Here is a 14,909-nt window from a genome sequence, read left to right as displayed (position 1 = left end):
GCCACGCCGCTCCCCTCGGGCAGGGTCAGCTGCCGCCTCCCGATCACCGTCACCCTGCTGAAGGGCCGCTGTGCGCACAGCTCCCGCAGCAGCGCCCGGCCCGTCGCCCCCGAGCCCCCCAGCACGAAGCAGGAACCTCCACTGCTCGGTGCCGCCATGCTTAGGGGAGGTGCCGTGCTGCAGGCTGGGCTGCGCTGCTGTTGCTCCTGCTCCTGCTCCTGCTGCTGCTGCTGCTTTCCCCGCCTGCCCCAGCGCTCCGCCCTGCTGTGATGGCTGCTGCGGAGCCAGGCCCTGAGCAGGCTTGCGAAGTGTCACCGGGATGATGAGAGACGGTGCGTCATGCCAGCGGGGGTGGCAGCAGAATGTCCGTACCCTCAGCCTGTGTTGCCTCTATGCTGGGGTCAGATCAGTGAGAGCTCTCATAGAGAGTGTCCTGGAGGCCGCCCCGCTCTGTGTCCCCAGAGAGATGTCACAGTAGGGGTGCTCACCTTTCGAGCATCAAAGCCCTCAGGGCAGCACAGTGTGAGACAGCCGTGTCCCAAGGGCAGGCAGTGAGTCACCCCCAGGTGCTGCCTCCAGCTCACGGGGCTCACAGCTCAGTGGTGATGGCAGCCCCAACCAGCTGTGCCTTTCCGGGCACAGGCAGCTTCCCACGGCCGTGGGGCACCCGGTCCCGTTTATCCTGATTCCTGAGAAGGGAGGTGTGCAGCCTGACTGGCTGCTTTCAGGGTCAGCTCAGCAATTTTCCATCCTGCTGAGCTCTCTCCTTGGTGAGCAGTGAGCCCAGATCCCTACAGCACGTGCCACATGAGGGACATGACGTGTATCACAAGCATCACCCAGATAATGGCCAGCATCCCTCTCAGCCTGCCAGTCACTGCCTACACCCCATCCAACAGGCTGCACCCCACCACCACAGGCTGGCCCGGTGCTGGGGTGCCCGTGTTCACTGCAGCATGGATGCACGGTGCCAGCGCAATGCGGTGTTCGACAACACGGCCCAGCCTGCTGCCTGCTGCCCCGACTGGATGGCAGCGCTGCCTGACGCCCTGCCGCTCTCCCGCCTCTCCATCCCCGGCACACATGACTCCCTCAGCCTGTTTGGCGGCCGGCGCCTGCGCTGCCAGAGCTGGGGCCTGGAGGCCCAGCTGGCGGCCGGCGTGCGTTTCCTGGACGTGCGCTGCAAGCTGGAGCGGGGCGAGCTGCGCGTCTACCACCTGTGTGCCTTCCAGCGGGTCAGCCTGCGGGGCGTCCTGCGTCGCACCCTGCGCTTCCTCCGCGCCCACCCTGGCGAGGCCGTGCTGATGCGCATCAAGGAGGAGCTGCCCTTCTTCCCGCGGCCCCGCTTCGCTGCCCGGCTCCAGCGCTGCCTGCTGGAGGAGAGCAGAGGTCGGCTGTGGTGCCGGGAGGAGGTGCCCACGCTGGGCCAGGTGAGGGGCAAGATCGTGGTGCTGGAGGCGCTAGAGCGGGCGGTGCTGGGCATCCCCTACGAGCGGCTGAGCATCAGCGATGCATGGAACGTGCTCTCGCTGGAGAGGAAATGGGCACGAGCACAGCGGCACCTGGACGCAGCAGCCAGCGGGGACCCTGCCACCATGCACCTCACCTTCTGCTCCGGCAATGGGCTCTTCACCTGCCCCGAGGACGTGGCCCGCTTCGTCAACCCTCAGTGCTACCAGCACCTGCAGCGCTGCTCGGGGCGGCCGGTGTGCTGGGGAGTGGTCATTTTGGACTTCCCCGGGGCAGGCCTGCTCCAGCTCATCATTGAGAGCAACGCCCCAGGGACAAATGGAGGTGTGCCAGATGCCCCTAGCACTCCACAGACACCCCAGCGGCAGCGGGGACGAACGCTGCGGGTGGCACCGCTGGGGCCGGTGTCTCCCATGCTGCGGGCAGCCTCACGTGTCAGCCGACAGACATCAGTGCAGAAAGATGCCCGGAGATCCCGCACGGCGCTGAGACACCTCTATGTGACATCCGTGTGACAGCGGCGGGGCTGGCAGTCAGAGGTTAGTGGCCATGAGCTGCCCCTGTGCGTGGCATCCCTCCAGGAGCCAGGTATGGTGTTGGTGAGGTGGGGGCGAGCTCCAGTGTGGGTCTAGGCCAGCAAGATCCCCGGTGGAGCTGGGGATAGAATCAATCATAGAACCGTTTGAGTTGGAAAGGACTCTTAAAGGCTATCTGGCCTGCATTGAACAGTGACACCCACAGCTCCATCAGGAGCTCAAAGCTCCATCCAGCCTGACCTTGGCTGTCTCCAGGGATGGGGCACCCACCACCTCTCTGGGCAACCTGTGCCACTGCCTCACCACCCTTATGGAAATAAACTTCTTCCTTATATCCAATCTAATTTCCTCTCTTTTAGTTTGAAACCATTTCCCCTTGTCCTATCAAAGCAGAGCCTGCTAACGAGTCTGTCTACTTCTGGGACACGGGATGGGATGGAGTAAAAAGGTCCTGTTCTTAAATGCAACCAGAGAAGAGCAACAGAACTGTGAGGGGTCTGAAGCACAAGTCTTATTAGGAAACATTTCTTCTCAGAAAGAGAGGTTGAGCACTGGCACAGGCTGCCCGGGGAGGTGGTAGGGTCACCATCCCTGGAGATGTTCAAGAACCGTGGCACTGAGTGAGGGGCATGTTCAGTGGGCATGGTGGGAATGGTTGGGGTTGGACTAAATGATTTTGTGATTCTATGATAAACCACAGATGTGGAAAGCCAGAATGTGGAGAAGGAGGAATTAATTTCAAAGTGACAGAGAAATATTGGGGACAACCTTGCCCCCATTATTTTAGGTGGAGTTCTTTTCTTTGCAGAGTCTCGCCCCACAAGTCTGGACTTTGAGAGAGGAACCAACCAACTCTGAGACAAGCAGCAGGACCAGAATGCAGGAGAGGTGTCTCCTCAGTTCTGCACCCAGATGGCAGTGAAGAGAAGGGCGCTTTCCAAGGAGAGAGGTCCTCGGGAGCAGAAAAATAACCAAGGTCCCAGGGTTGAAAGCATCAAAGCACTGCTGGCACTGAACGCAAGAGGGCAGGAAGCACAAGGCAGGGCACTTGCCCGAGGCTGGAAGGAGAGGAAAGCTCAGCCCTGAGCTGCCAAAAGGTGAAGAATGAACATGCTCAAGGATGTTTCTGTGTACAGGAAAATGAAGCTGGCCTCGCTGCACGGCCAGGGCTGCCTCTGGATTTCCTGGCAGCAGGACAGGACATTGTTTGCTCCGTGGGGCTGGCACCAGCCCGAGGCAAAGCTCTCATGGCTGAGTGCATTCATCCACTTGTCTGCATGGCTCTTTGCAGAGCTGCATGGCTGCAGAGCCAGATCTGGTGGGGAGAGAGCCAGATGGGCTGCACAGAGCCAGAGTGAGGGGAAGGGAAGAGGCAGAGGGAGGCAAAAACACCTCTGGACTTGCCCTCTTGAAATAATAAGATTTCATTAAAGCATTAAACCAGACTGTTGCAGTAGCACTGGTGATGTCTGGGGGACACGAGGCAGTGCCATAAGGTCAATGAGTAAGTCTGCGTGGGACAGGATGCTCCAGGCTGCACTCACCCTGATAGGCAGGGCCACTTGTTTACTGCTCACTACACCGGCACTGAGATAAGTTTCCATTATCTCCACCCCCACCATCCTGTTTGGCAGATCTTCACCCATGCCAGGCACGTGCTGCTGCAGCCAAGCAACAGGAGCCAGCCTCAGGGGTGCACAGGTGGCAGCAATGCCATATGGCTCTCTCTCTCTCTGTTGCAGGGTGAAGACACAAGGCTGAGATCTCCAGGGTCAGAGAAGTGGCTCTGATGGGTATGAATAGGGCAAGGGGGACACGGTATGGTGGGCAGCCAGGTTGTTCCACCTGGGGTATGTCAGGGACATTTGGGGACGTCCCCATCCTGGTTCAAAAAATCAGTGCCACCATCTCAGGGCACTACCCAGGGGACTACCATCTCGCCCTGCCCTGGTTGGGGTGATATTTGAGTAAACCTGTCTTCCTGTGGCTCAACTGTTATCACTTTCAGATTCTGAGAAAGACTGTACTGCATGCCACACTGCAGGGGCGCCAAGGTGAGATGCACTCAGAGGGAACCCCTGAGCTCGGGACCACTTTGGGGACAAGAAGCCCCCGTGGTGGCACTGTGGAGGGGGAGCCATCCCCAGCCCATGCCCAAAAGGTGCCTCCAAACCATCCTGGCTCAGTGTAGGGACTGGAAATGGGGTGGCATGGGGGGAAGGTGGGAGCAGGGCTGCACCCAATGGCTGCACCCTTTGGGGATGCCCCATGTCTCCATGCCCTGGGGGCTGTAGGAGGTGCCCAGGAAGGTGCCTGTGGTATCACCAGAGGCAGCTGCTCCAGGCAGGCTGCGTCAGGGTGAGTCGGTTCCTCTGCGGTTTGCAGGGAACATTGCTCAACGAGAGGAACATTGCTCTCACACAGGGATGAGGCTTCTGCCAAAAACAAGAGCATGGTGATGGGCTCCTCCCAAGTGGCAGGAAAGCACCCCACTCAGCTTCACGATGCCAGAGGAGCCTGCAGGATCCCTGTGAGGAGCATGTGCTCTGCAGCAGCCGATGCCTGCCCAGAAGCTGGCCCTGGAACATCAGCAAGGCAAAACAGGGTTATCCCCTGGATTATCTAGCTCCCGGGAGAGCTGCAGAACTGATTGTAATCCTCATTCCCCTCTGCCATGTGTATCCCTCTCCTCTACATGCAAAGCATCACCCCTGGGTTCAAGGCTGTGTCCTTCCCCTTGCAGTGGCCACCTCCAGGTCTCAGCCAGTTCACTTCCGCTTTTACAACACCAGGGACTATTTGTAGCAACAAAATGCAATTTTTTTTTTCTATTATTCTGCCCCACTGTGCCCTGTGCCAGCAGAAGTGAAACCAGCAGGGGCACGGCCCATTTTCCTCCTGCCCTCCCCTGTGGCTGAGCATCCAGCAACACGCCTCTGACCGTCCTAGTGCAGCAGCAGCTTCGTCCCTCCCAGGGGACCATGGCTTCCTGAGGGGTCCCCCTACCCCTCAGCTTCTCTGCCCACTGGAATGTCATTCCCTGTCCCAAGCATGGGAGCTGGCAAAGCAAATGCTGCTGGCTTACTGCATGTACAGAAAGAGGGAGAATTGCAGTAGAACATTTTGCAAAGATGATGATGAAGAAGAGGAACAGAATTTCATTTACATTGGCCAGGCAGAAAGGCATTGTAATGAGTTATGGATTTTGTAGACGGGTTCCTCCTTTTGTGTTGTAAGAGTCCCACTGGAGCATTGTTTATTTCTCTTGAAGTGGAATGTGTATGTGACCCAAAGGGCTTCTGCCTTGGCTTTAACTGGAAGTGAGTGGAGCAATTCCCGCAGAAAACCTTGCCAAAATGATACTAACCTTAGAAGTAGAATATGTGTAAAAATAGGTATATGGTGATACACCTGTACACAGTGGGCACCTTCCTGAAGCATCGGTAGATGTTCATAAAGGACATTTAATGGGGGGAAGTTCCCCCGTCCCACTTTTGGACCTTTCTCATAAAGATTTAAAAAAGCAGAAACAGGAAAATACATTGTGTAACTAATTGGTCTTGAGTGATATATGACAATTCACAGCCTGCACAGGATCCGGGAGCCACGCACCATGCTCCTGCTCTGCCTGGTGCAGGTCCACACACCTCATCCTGCTCTGTCCTCTCTTCACTGCTGTCACAGACATGGTGGGTTGGAGGGCTCTGGGTGGCTGCACACCAGGCTGCCCCCTCGCTGGGGTCTCAGTCTCCAGCTGGCAGCAGGTTCCTGGCAGTGGGGAGCACAGCTGGGCAGGATGCGGGCAGGCAGCAGGGCTGGGTCAGGAGGGGAAGAAACTGAGGGGAGGGAGCGATGCTCTGTGGCTTGCAGGAAGCGTGAGTAGCTCTGCCTGCCCAGGGCAAGGGCCGGGCACAGCAGGCACCCTGCAGCACCGGCGTGGTAGGTCTGCCTGCTCCTTCCTGCGGGGACAGCTGGGGTCTGCTCAGGTAAGGGGCAGGGAGGGTTGTGGGTGGGTACCCTGCAGCTAGCAAGGATGCGTGCTCATGCCCCTCTCCCCAGCACACAGGGCACCACTGTGGGACCGCACTGCGCACGGAGGATGTGGGCTCTCGGCTCTTGTGGCGTCTGCTGCCTGGGCATCGCTGTCTTCACATGTGGTAAGGTGCCCACCGTGACCCTGAGGGAAGGGGAAACTGGAGAAGGGCAACAGAGTTATTTTGGGGGCCCAGCAGATACTTGGCTTTGGTGCCTGTAGGATGTTTGCTTCGCACACTGGCACTGCAGGGGGAAAGAAATGTGCTCTGTCCTAGAAATCCTGTGTGGTCTGGGTCCGTTTACAAAAGACCTTTCGCAAATCAGCAGAAGAGCAGAGGCAAAAGTAGAAGTGTCAGGAGGAGACTGAGATTTAGATCTGCAAGGAAAACAAAAATACAAATGCACCTTGAGTGCTGCGAGCACTGTGCCAAGCTGCACAGGGCAGGAGGCATGGGAGCTGTCTGTGTTGCTAATGGAACCCAGGTGGGGTTCAGCTCAGGTGGGTGGGGAGAGGTGAGACAAGACTGAGCATATGGGGCTGCATGAGCTGGAAGAATGAGGTAGGAGTGTGTCTGCATGACAATTAGGCTGTAGATTTGCTCCCTCGTCTTTCCTGGGGTCTGGTCCTTTTTGGGATTCTTAGGGGAGGTAGTAAGGGCCAGGGCAGGCTCCCAGTGGTTGTCCTGAGGTTGTGCCCTGGTAGCCCTAGGAATTGAGATGCTTGGCTGCTTTTGAAGAGCACATTTTTCTTGGTTTTGTTTAACAAAATGGGTAGTTGGATCTTCCACAAGGAAAACCAGACAAGTTGTAGGGATTTTGCATAGGAAAATGTATGATAACTGGCCTAGCTAGAGCCCTAGTTATATCTGTGAAGCCCTATATTTGTATTTAATCTGCAATGCCTAGACCTTTGCCTTCACAATGAAAGTGTAAGATGTGCTCTCCTGTGACAGAGTACCTCAGGCCTGTCTCTTGGAGTGACTTCGCTCCCCACCTTGCTTTTGGGCTGCTTTCTGCAGCTGTGGGCATACCTGCTTCTAGGGAGAAGGGAGGAAGCTTTTTTTTTTTTTGTGGCAAAGACTTCTTGATTACATCAAGTTGTGGTGGGAAACAGAAGCAGTATTTCATCAAAGTGCCTTCCACTTCTGGGCGTGGGTTCCAGTTCCCTGGTGGGCATGGCCAGGACATGAACTGCTTTCTGCAAGGCTGTGTTTTGCAATGCAGTGTTCTGCAGCTCTTTGGGCCACCTCTGGATCGGGGATGCAGTATGGCATGAGGATGCTTTTGGGCATGGGGGCATGCTTGGTCTTCTTTCTTGTGCAAAACTGACCCTCCTGTAGAATTGTAAATTAAATAAAGTAGGGAAAACAAACAACTAAACAACAAAACCACACGTGGAGCAATTTTACATTTGTAGAAAGAAATGTGTTTTTAAGGAACTCTGTGGGAGATCTTTATGGTGAGAGGAGCCCCCAGCTCTTTCCCACCTTCCTCATTTCTCTGCTGCCCCTCTGCCCCACCATGGCTTGTTCTGCCATGCCAGATTCTTACGCATCTCTGTGTACCCTCTTTGAACTCTGTTTCCATTCACATTTCCACCACTTTTTCCCTCTGCTTGCTGGTGGCTCTTGGCCCTGGTGCCAGCCTCAGATTCCCCAACCTTGTCCCCAGACCTGCACTGTCTTCCTGCAGCAATCCCAGACCACATCCTCTCCTGCAGGCATGGTGATGCAGGTGGGGGCCTGGAAATACTATTACAGTGAGGAGGACTATGAGTGGGACGATGCCAGGAGATACTGCCAGACATTCTTCACCGACCTGGTGGCCATCCAGAACAAGGAGGAGATTGAGTACCTCAATCGCACCCTGCCCTATCATGGCAAATACTACTGGATTGGCATCCGCAAGATGAAAGGTGTCTGGACCTGGGTGGGCACCAAGAAAGCACTGACAAAGGAGGCAACCAACTGGGCCACTGGGGAGCCCAACAACCGCAAGTTCAACCAGGACTGCGTGGAGATCTACATCAAGCGGTCGTCAGAGGCAGGCAAGTGGAACGATGAACCTTGTACGAAGAAGAAGAAGGCATTGTGCTACAAGGGTGAGTGGTGAGAACACGGGGAGGGCTGAGAGCAGGACAGGGCACCCCTTGATGATGGTCAATGTGCACAGTCTCCTGCCAGCCCCTGATCTGCGGCCTGTACGGTGACTGTGTGGAGGTCATCCAGAGCTACAAGTGTGAGTGCCACTCCGGCTTCGAAGGGGACCACTGTGAGAATGGTGAGTAGCTAGCAGGCTCTGCTTGGGGCTGAGGTGCTTGTCCTGGATGGTGCTTGGGGCTGTATGTCCCAAAAAGACCCCTCTTTTTTTGGAAAGCTGAAGCCCCAGCAAAGCGCATGGGTCTGTCGTGCTGCTGACAGGCTGTGGCTGCATCTCTCCCAGCTGTGCAGTGCCCCATACTCGAGCCCAGAGGAGCGTACATGAACTGCAGCCATCCCTTTGGAGACTTCAGATACAACTCCACCTGCACCTTCTGGTGCCCAGAGGGGTTTGAACGGCGAGGTGCGGATGAGCTGCAGTGCCTAGCTGATCGGCAGTGGTCGGCGGAGACCCCCACGTGCATAGGTAGGCACTGCCATGGACTGGGGCTCTGGAGTGTGGCACTGATGCTCAGCATCACTCCCACAGTGCGTTCTGTGGGATGCAGCAAACCCTTGCAACTCCCCGCATGCTGATGCTCAGTCCCTGTTTGTGTTGGGGTACAACTGGTGTCCTGGTACCTCCATCATGCTAGAGGCACTGACTGCTCCTTGGGAAGGTGCTGGGCACTTCAGGACTTAAAGAAGAGAAATGGGAGCTGTCACATGGCTGGGGGAGGGAGGGGTGCACCCTGACTGGGTTGGGCAGAAGGGCAAGAGGTGGTGAGATAGGGTGGAACAGGGCAGGCAGGAAACCACTGTGGGGAGAAAGCCACAAAAGAACTGAGCTGTGGTGTGTTATGCAGAGAAAGTCTTCCTGTTGGTATCTCAAGGGCTTGTAGCTGCTCCGCTGGTGTCCCAGAGGCACTGAGCTGTTTTGGCTTGGGGTCTGTGTGGAGCCTTGCTCCATCTGCTCTGTATAACAGGTCTACATGTGGTTACAAGGATGTGACAAGACCTGAAGCAGGTACAGGACACAAAGGGGTATCTCCTGTATGGAGAGCCCTAGCAGTATACACACTTTTAAAACTAGCAGATTGCCTTGCAGTTAGCGCTGCCAGTGAGGCAGTGCTAGGCAGGCCAGTGGCTCAGGGATTTTTGCAGCTAAGGGAGCAGGCACCAACGGCTGATGTGATGTCATTTTTGTGGAAGTCCTCCCATGCACCATACAGCAAGTTGCCCTGACCTTTCCTGCCCCTGGCTTTCCAAGTTCCCACATTTGGTTTTCCAGAGCACAGCTCTGTTTTTTCCTGCTTGATGTATGATGGATTTTTCTTTTCTGCAAAAAATCAGCTGACTTGGTTGCCAATGCTGATAACAGAGCTGTGTTAGTGAGCATTGCCAATTGGGTTTATTCCAACACCAAGCACAGGCTGTGGCTGTGGCAGGTTGGACATGCCCTGGGCACTACGGGGACATTGGATGAGGCGACTGTGTTCACCCCATCCTCACCAGCTCTGCCTGTATCTGGTTGTAGCTATCACCTGCAGTGGTGGATCCTGAAGGAGGCTGTGTCAACTGCTCCCACTCACACGGAGCCTCTGCCTTCAGCTCTGCGTGCATCTTCTCCTGCTAGGAGGGCTTTGAGAGAACAGGATTAGAGAGGCTGTGGTGCATAGCTGAGGGCACCTGGTCAAGGTCCTTCTCTTATGGCAAAGATAGACCCAATGTGCCTGGGTGCTGGGCTGGGAGGTGGGCATCCTGTAGGGAAACAGGCTCTGTGTAAAGTGCTCATGGTCTTCTGCCATGGAACTGTGATCCAGAGTGTGCCAGGGATAAACCAGGTCCTGGTACAGCAGCAACTGCTTCTCATGTGGAGCAAAAATCACTGTACCAACCGTGCTACTGTCCAAAGAAGTGAGGCTTGCCATCTGGTATTGAGGTAAGAAAGATCAAAGACATGCCACCTCAAATTTGGGTTTACTAGGTTGGGATTAAACACTAATCCCTGTATTCAGTTCCACCCAAATCCTGCCCTAAGACCTGTTCTCTTGCAGCTATCACCTGCCCAGAGCTCAGAGCTCCAGAGCATGGAGAGCTGAACTGCTCCCACCTTCATGGGAACTTCACCTTTGGCTCCACATGTGACTTCTCCTGCCAGCCAGGGTTTGAGCTCATGGGGTCACAGAGCCATGAGTGCACAGCCATGGGCACCTGGACTGGGGACACCCCACAGTGCAAAGGTAGAGCTGCTGGTAAAGATGCCACTGGTCTGAGATTGGCTCTGGGATGTTCTCAGCTGCATTAGCCTTCTCATCCCAACAGCTGAGCCTTGCAGCTCCCTGACTCCTGCTTAAGGTGTGCTTCTTTTACTTTTCAGCCATCAGCTGCTCAGTGCTCAGTGCTCCAGAGCATGGAAAGCTGAACTGCTCCCACCTTCATGGGAACTTCACCTTTGGCTCCATCTGTGATTTCTCCTGCCAGCCAGGGTTTGAGCTCGTGGGGTCACAGAGTCACGAGTGCATGGCCATGGGGAACTGGACTGGAGACATTCCACAGTGCAAAGGTAGAGATGATGCTAGAGCTTTGGGATGGCATTAGGATGTTCTTCAGCCTCTTGGTCCCAAAAGTTCAATCCCTCAATAACTTGGCTCCTGCTTAAGGTGTGCTTCTTTTTCCTGTAGCCATCACTTGCCCAGTACTTAGTGCTCCAGAGCATGGAGAGCTGAAGTGCTCCCACCTTCATGGGAACTTCACCTTTGGCTCCATATGTGACTTCTCCTGCCGGCCAGGGTTTGAGCTCAGAGGGCCACAGAGCCATGAGTGCACAGCCATGGGCACCTGGACTGGGGACACCCCGCAATGCAAAGGTAGAGCTGCTGGTAAAAATGCCACTGGTCTGAGACTGGCTCTGGGATGTTCTCAACTGCATTAGCCTTCTCATCCCAGCAGCTGAGCCTTGCAGCTCCCTGACTCCTGCTTAAGGTGTGCTTCTTTTACTTTTCAGCTATCAGCTGCTCAGTGCTCAGTGCTCCAGAGTACGGAGAGCTGAACTGCTCCCACATCTATGGTAACTTCACCTTTGGCTCCATGTGTGCCTTCTCCTGCCAGCCAGGGTTTGTGCTGATGGGGCCACAGAGCCGTGAATGTATGGCTAAAAGAACGTGGACTGGGGACACCTCACGATGCAAAGGTAGAGCTGCTGCTAGAGCTCACAGTGTCACTGATATTACCACAGGGCTGCCCTGTGCTGTCCTCAGCCTCTGCCAGTTGTCACTTCAGCAGCCCCAGCACCACACACGCACACAGGCCCATGATTCTCACCAGTGTCCCCCTCCACATATGGTGAAGCACCGGTACCTGCAGCACCACTGCATCGCATCAGCCCTTAGCTTTCAGGGTGAGGGCCATGCCCCCAGATTGCCCAATGCCTGCATCCAAAAGGCAGCTCCCAACTCTGTCATGCTGTTCTGTGCACTCTTGATACTCTGACACATGCTAGCGCATCACTGAGGTCCTGCCATCCTGTCTCAGTAGGGAAAATCCTCTGTCCACAATGGCCACCTTAAAGAGTTGGCACTGACAGCCCTGCAGAGCAAGGGACTGGGTCTGCCAACACCTCCCTGTCCAGGCATTAACACTCCTTGAGACAAGGACACCATCCCCTGCACCTAGCAGGCACAGTCTGAATTGACCCAGAACTTCTGGGTGCCCCATTTCCAGACATGGAGATGTGCTCTGCCAGCATGGACAGGATCTGCCCTGAGACCTGCTCTCCTTGCAGCTGTCACCTGCCCAGTGCTCAGTGCACCAGAGCATGGAAAGCTGAACTGCTCACATCTCCATGGGAACTTCACCTTTGGCTCCACATGTGACTTCTCCTGCCAGTCAGGGTTTGAGCTCATGGGGCCAGAGAGCCGTGAGTGCACAGCTATGGGGACCTGGAGCAAGAACACTCCACAATGCAAAGGTAGAGCTGCTGCTAGAGTTTGGGGTGTAACTGATATGGGATGGCATTAGGATGTTCTTCAGCCTCTTGGTCCCAAAAGTTCAATCCCTCAGTAACTTGGCTCCTGCTTAAGGTGTGCTTCTTTTTCCTGTAGCCATCACCTGCCCGGTACTTAGTGCTCCAGAGCATGGAGAGCTGAACTGCTCCCACCTCCATGGAAACTTCACCTTCGGCTCCACATGTGACTTCTCCTGCCAGCTAGGGTTTGAGCTCAGAGGGCCACAGAGCCGTGAGTGCATGGCCACTGGAACCTGGACTGGGGACACCTCGCAATGCCAAGGTAGAACTGTGGTGGTCACATCTGCTCCTGGACTGTGTACCCTGATGAAGAGTTGCCCTTCCCCAGTCTCTCCTTTGGGAGATAGAGAAGCTGAGCCATGTGCACTCAAGTGGTGCAAGTGGAATGGAGCTGTGTAAGGATGCAGTAATGGAGCCCCCATTGCTGCCTTTATCCTGACACTTTCTGTGACCCCAGTAGGCCTATGCACAGTGAATATGTAGCATCATGAGGCGGCAGACTCTCTGAAATCTCTGGTTCTTCTGAGAACTGCCAGGACACTGCCCACTGCTCTGTGCTAGCAGATTGTTTTCCCCAGCATCCCTTTTCCCTGAGCACTCCAGCTCATGGCAGCTCATTCCCTGGCTCTCTAGCCCCTGTGCCCTCATTCCACTGCCAACAATTCTGTCTCATCAGTGTTGCTGCTGTGCTCTACCTGCAGCCATCAGCTGTCCAGTGCTGGATGCCCCCAGCCATGGCCACCTCAACTGCTCTCATCCACATGGGAACTTCACATTCAACTCCACTTGCAGCTTTTCCTGCAAGGAAGGATTTATCCAGATGGGAGCAGAGATGCTCAGGTGTGCAGCCACAGGGAACTGGACCAGGCATCCCCCAGCCTGCAAAGGTATGGCGAGGCTGTGCTTCCCGGCCTCCTGCAATACATCTTGAGGCTGGAGGAGGCACCCAGCAGCTTTGTCTCTGTGGAATCCCTTTGATAACAATCTGAGTGTTTGTGGGCCTTTTTCAGAGGATTCAGCTGCCTTTTTGAAACAAGTCCTGGTTTACACCAGCACCAGTGCTCTGGCAGCAGTTGGCCTTGTGCTTTCCGGAATGCTCATCGCCTTGCTTGCGAAGCAGCTCAGCGACAGAGGTACTGAAACATCTGCAGCCAGGGGGTGCTTTGGGTAGGGACTCTCAAACCAGGTGGTTACAGAGCTGCAAGGAAAGGGTGTTGATCAAAAGAATTTATAGATGTGACTGTCTCAGTCCACGTCTTATGTGCTGCGGGTTGGTCCAGTCCAGCAGCACCTCCCTGGCCCTGGGTCCTGCAGAGAGCACCAGTCACAAGTTGGGGGCAGAAACAGAAAAACACCATCATTGTTGATGGGGCAAAAGGCAATTATCCCAGGGTGAGATGGAATGGGGTTGCGTGATAAATTTGTTTTGGTTTGTCAAATCCCACTGCTGCTTCTCAAGCCTTCACTAAAAAGATCTGACTCTTTCTTTTGTATCTGCACTCTCCACGGTCACTTCAACACCGCTCTCAGAGGAGAAGAAGAAACTCCTGAACCCCACCAGGTAAGATTTGTACTTGGCAGGAACGTCTCTAACTGCAGACAGGTGGATATCATTGTGGACACCTCCCTATTACCGTCACCTCTACCTGCACGTGTGAGGCTGCCTGTACAGCAATAGGAGCACAGCTAGGGGCTGATGAGACTGTGCCAATTGGTGTGCTTCAAAATACAAGGATTCTGTAGCCTCTGCAGGGTGCAGCCCCTGGGGGGAAATGGCTAAGACATGAGTGCTTTTCTCATGCAAGCACGATGTTTCCTATCTCTTTTTTTCCCCCCCCAGCTGACAATCTTTATGTTTTTTCCCAGTGACCTGGGGGCACCAGGCATCTTCACCAATGCAGCCTATGACTCCACTTTGTAAAGCAAATGCCAGCGCAGTGCTTGCAGCACATTGGAAGGTGTGCATGAAAAATCCATCTGCTTCTGGGCAGCACGTGGGCTTATCTGGGTGGAAAACTCAGGTAGCGTAAGCCCAGCCACCTCACTTGTGTGACTTCTCCCATCTCACTGCAGGCGAAGCGGTGCCAGAAGCACTGTCCCCACCAGCACCAGGCCCTGACGGTACTTCGCTTTGCCCTGCAGACCCTCGCTGCCTGCTGGCCTGAAGCTGCACGCAGGGGCTGGGACTGCAGAGCTCTGTGCCCACAACTAGCCTATATCCACGTGTGGGCAAGGCCGCTGAAGAGCAGCAGGGGCGTGAAAAAGCGGACTGTAGCATCCTCCCTTCCCCGGCCTGCTGCTGGGGCCGAGCCCGTGCTAACGGGCACTCAATAAACGCCTTTGCCCTCGACAGAGATCCGCGTGCGCTCTATGGGAGGCGGTCACAACGTGGGGGCGGAGCGCGGTGGGGGCGGGCCTGGTATGTCCTTCTGCGGCCGCCGTAAGGGGTGGGGCTTCCGCCGGAAGTATACGTGTGCGGGAGTAGGAAGCCGGAAGCGATGGCGGCGGCGAAGGCCGACTGGGAGCCCGCGGGGCTACTGCCGGCGGCGGGGGGCGGCCTCGACTGGGGTAAGAGCGGCCGGGAGGGGTTCGACGACCGAGGATCCGGGACGGGCGCGCGGCCGGGCGGAGCTCGGCTCCCTGCTCGGCGCCCGGTGCTGAGGCCGCTATCTCCCCGCAGAGACGGTGCTGGGCGAGGAGCTG

The 14,909-nt window shown here is 55.7% G+C and overlaps 3 protein-coding genes across 7 annotated transcripts in view; 2 read left to right on the top strand and 1 right to left on the bottom strand.

The window, feature by feature from the left end:
- OLFML2B (olfactomedin like 2B) overlaps nucleotides 1-158 on the bottom strand; it is a 10,286-nt gene extending 10,128 nt beyond the window's left edge. Inside the window, exon 1 of the mRNA XM_010715901.1 lies at nucleotides 8-158. Coding sequence (XP_010714203.1) covers nucleotides 8-158 — 151 coding nt within the window. The remainder of the gene's footprint in view (nucleotides 1-7) is intronic.
- Nucleotides 119-2,266, top strand: LOC104912324 (1-phosphatidylinositol phosphodiesterase-like). The gene has a single exon (XM_031554796.1). The coding sequence runs from the start codon at nucleotides 957-959 to the stop codon at nucleotides 1,983-1,985; it is 1,029 nt and encodes a 342-aa protein (XP_031410656.1). The 5' UTR covers nucleotides 119-956; the 3' UTR covers nucleotides 1,986-2,266.
- A 3,558-nt stretch (nucleotides 2,267-5,824) lies between these two features.
- On the top strand, nucleotides 5,825-14,560 carry LOC100545334 (P-selectin). 5 transcript variants are annotated; one of them, XM_010715682.3, is made up of 16 exons: nucleotides 5,829-5,992; nucleotides 6,066-6,163; nucleotides 7,762-8,142; nucleotides 8,214-8,321; nucleotides 8,484-8,666; nucleotides 10,237-10,422; nucleotides 10,560-10,745; nucleotides 10,864-11,049; nucleotides 11,187-11,372; nucleotides 11,964-12,149; nucleotides 12,283-12,468; nucleotides 12,908-13,093; nucleotides 13,217-13,339; nucleotides 13,737-13,767; nucleotides 14,073-14,164; nucleotides 14,280-14,560. In XM_010715682.3, the coding sequence occupies exons 2-15, from the start codon at nucleotides 6,106-6,108 to the stop codon at nucleotides 14,125-14,127; spliced, it is 2,241 nt and encodes a 746-aa protein (XP_010713984.1). In that variant the 5' UTR covers nucleotides 5,829-5,992; nucleotides 6,066-6,105; the 3' UTR covers nucleotides 14,128-14,164; nucleotides 14,280-14,560. The 5 variants fall into 5 exon arrangements, with proteins under 5 accessions (XP_010713986.1, XP_019474086.1, XP_019474084.1 ...); XM_010715684.3 differs by lacking the exon at nucleotides 11,964-12,149 and having other exon boundaries at nucleotides 5,825-5,992; XM_019618539.2 differs by lacking the exons at nucleotides 10,864-11,049; nucleotides 11,187-11,372 and having other exon boundaries at nucleotides 5,827-5,992.
- The last annotated feature ends 349 nt before the right edge of the window (nucleotides 14,561-14,909 follow it).

Source organism: Meleagris gallopavo, chromosome 10, assembly GCF_000146605.3.
Source record: "Meleagris gallopavo isolate NT-WF06-2002-E0010 breed Aviagen turkey brand Nicholas breeding stock chromosome 10, Turkey_5.1, whole genome shotgun sequence".
Taxonomy (NCBI): domain Eukaryota; kingdom Metazoa; phylum Chordata; class Aves; order Galliformes; family Phasianidae; genus Meleagris; species Meleagris gallopavo.
The sequence above is the reverse complement of the archived record's forward strand: the minus strand, read 5'-3'. Positions and strand labels throughout refer to the sequence as shown.

Coding starts and splice junctions, on each gene's coding strand:
- LOC104912324 (XM_031554796.1), top strand. CDS start 957: ATGGATGCACGGTGCCAGCGCAATGCGGTGTTCGACAACACGGCCCAG.
- LOC100545334 (XM_010715682.3), top strand. CDS start 6,106: ATGTGGGCTCTCGGCTCTTGTGGCGTCTGCTGCCTGGGCATCGCTGTC. Junction 11,373..11,963: donor GGACACCTCACGATGCAAAG/GTAGAGCTGCTG, acceptor CTCTCCTTGCAG/CTGTCACCTGCCCAGTGCTC. Junction 13,340..13,736: donor GAAGCAGCTCAGCGACAGAG/GTACTGAAACAT, acceptor CACCGCTCTCAG/AGGAGAAGAAGAAACTCCTG.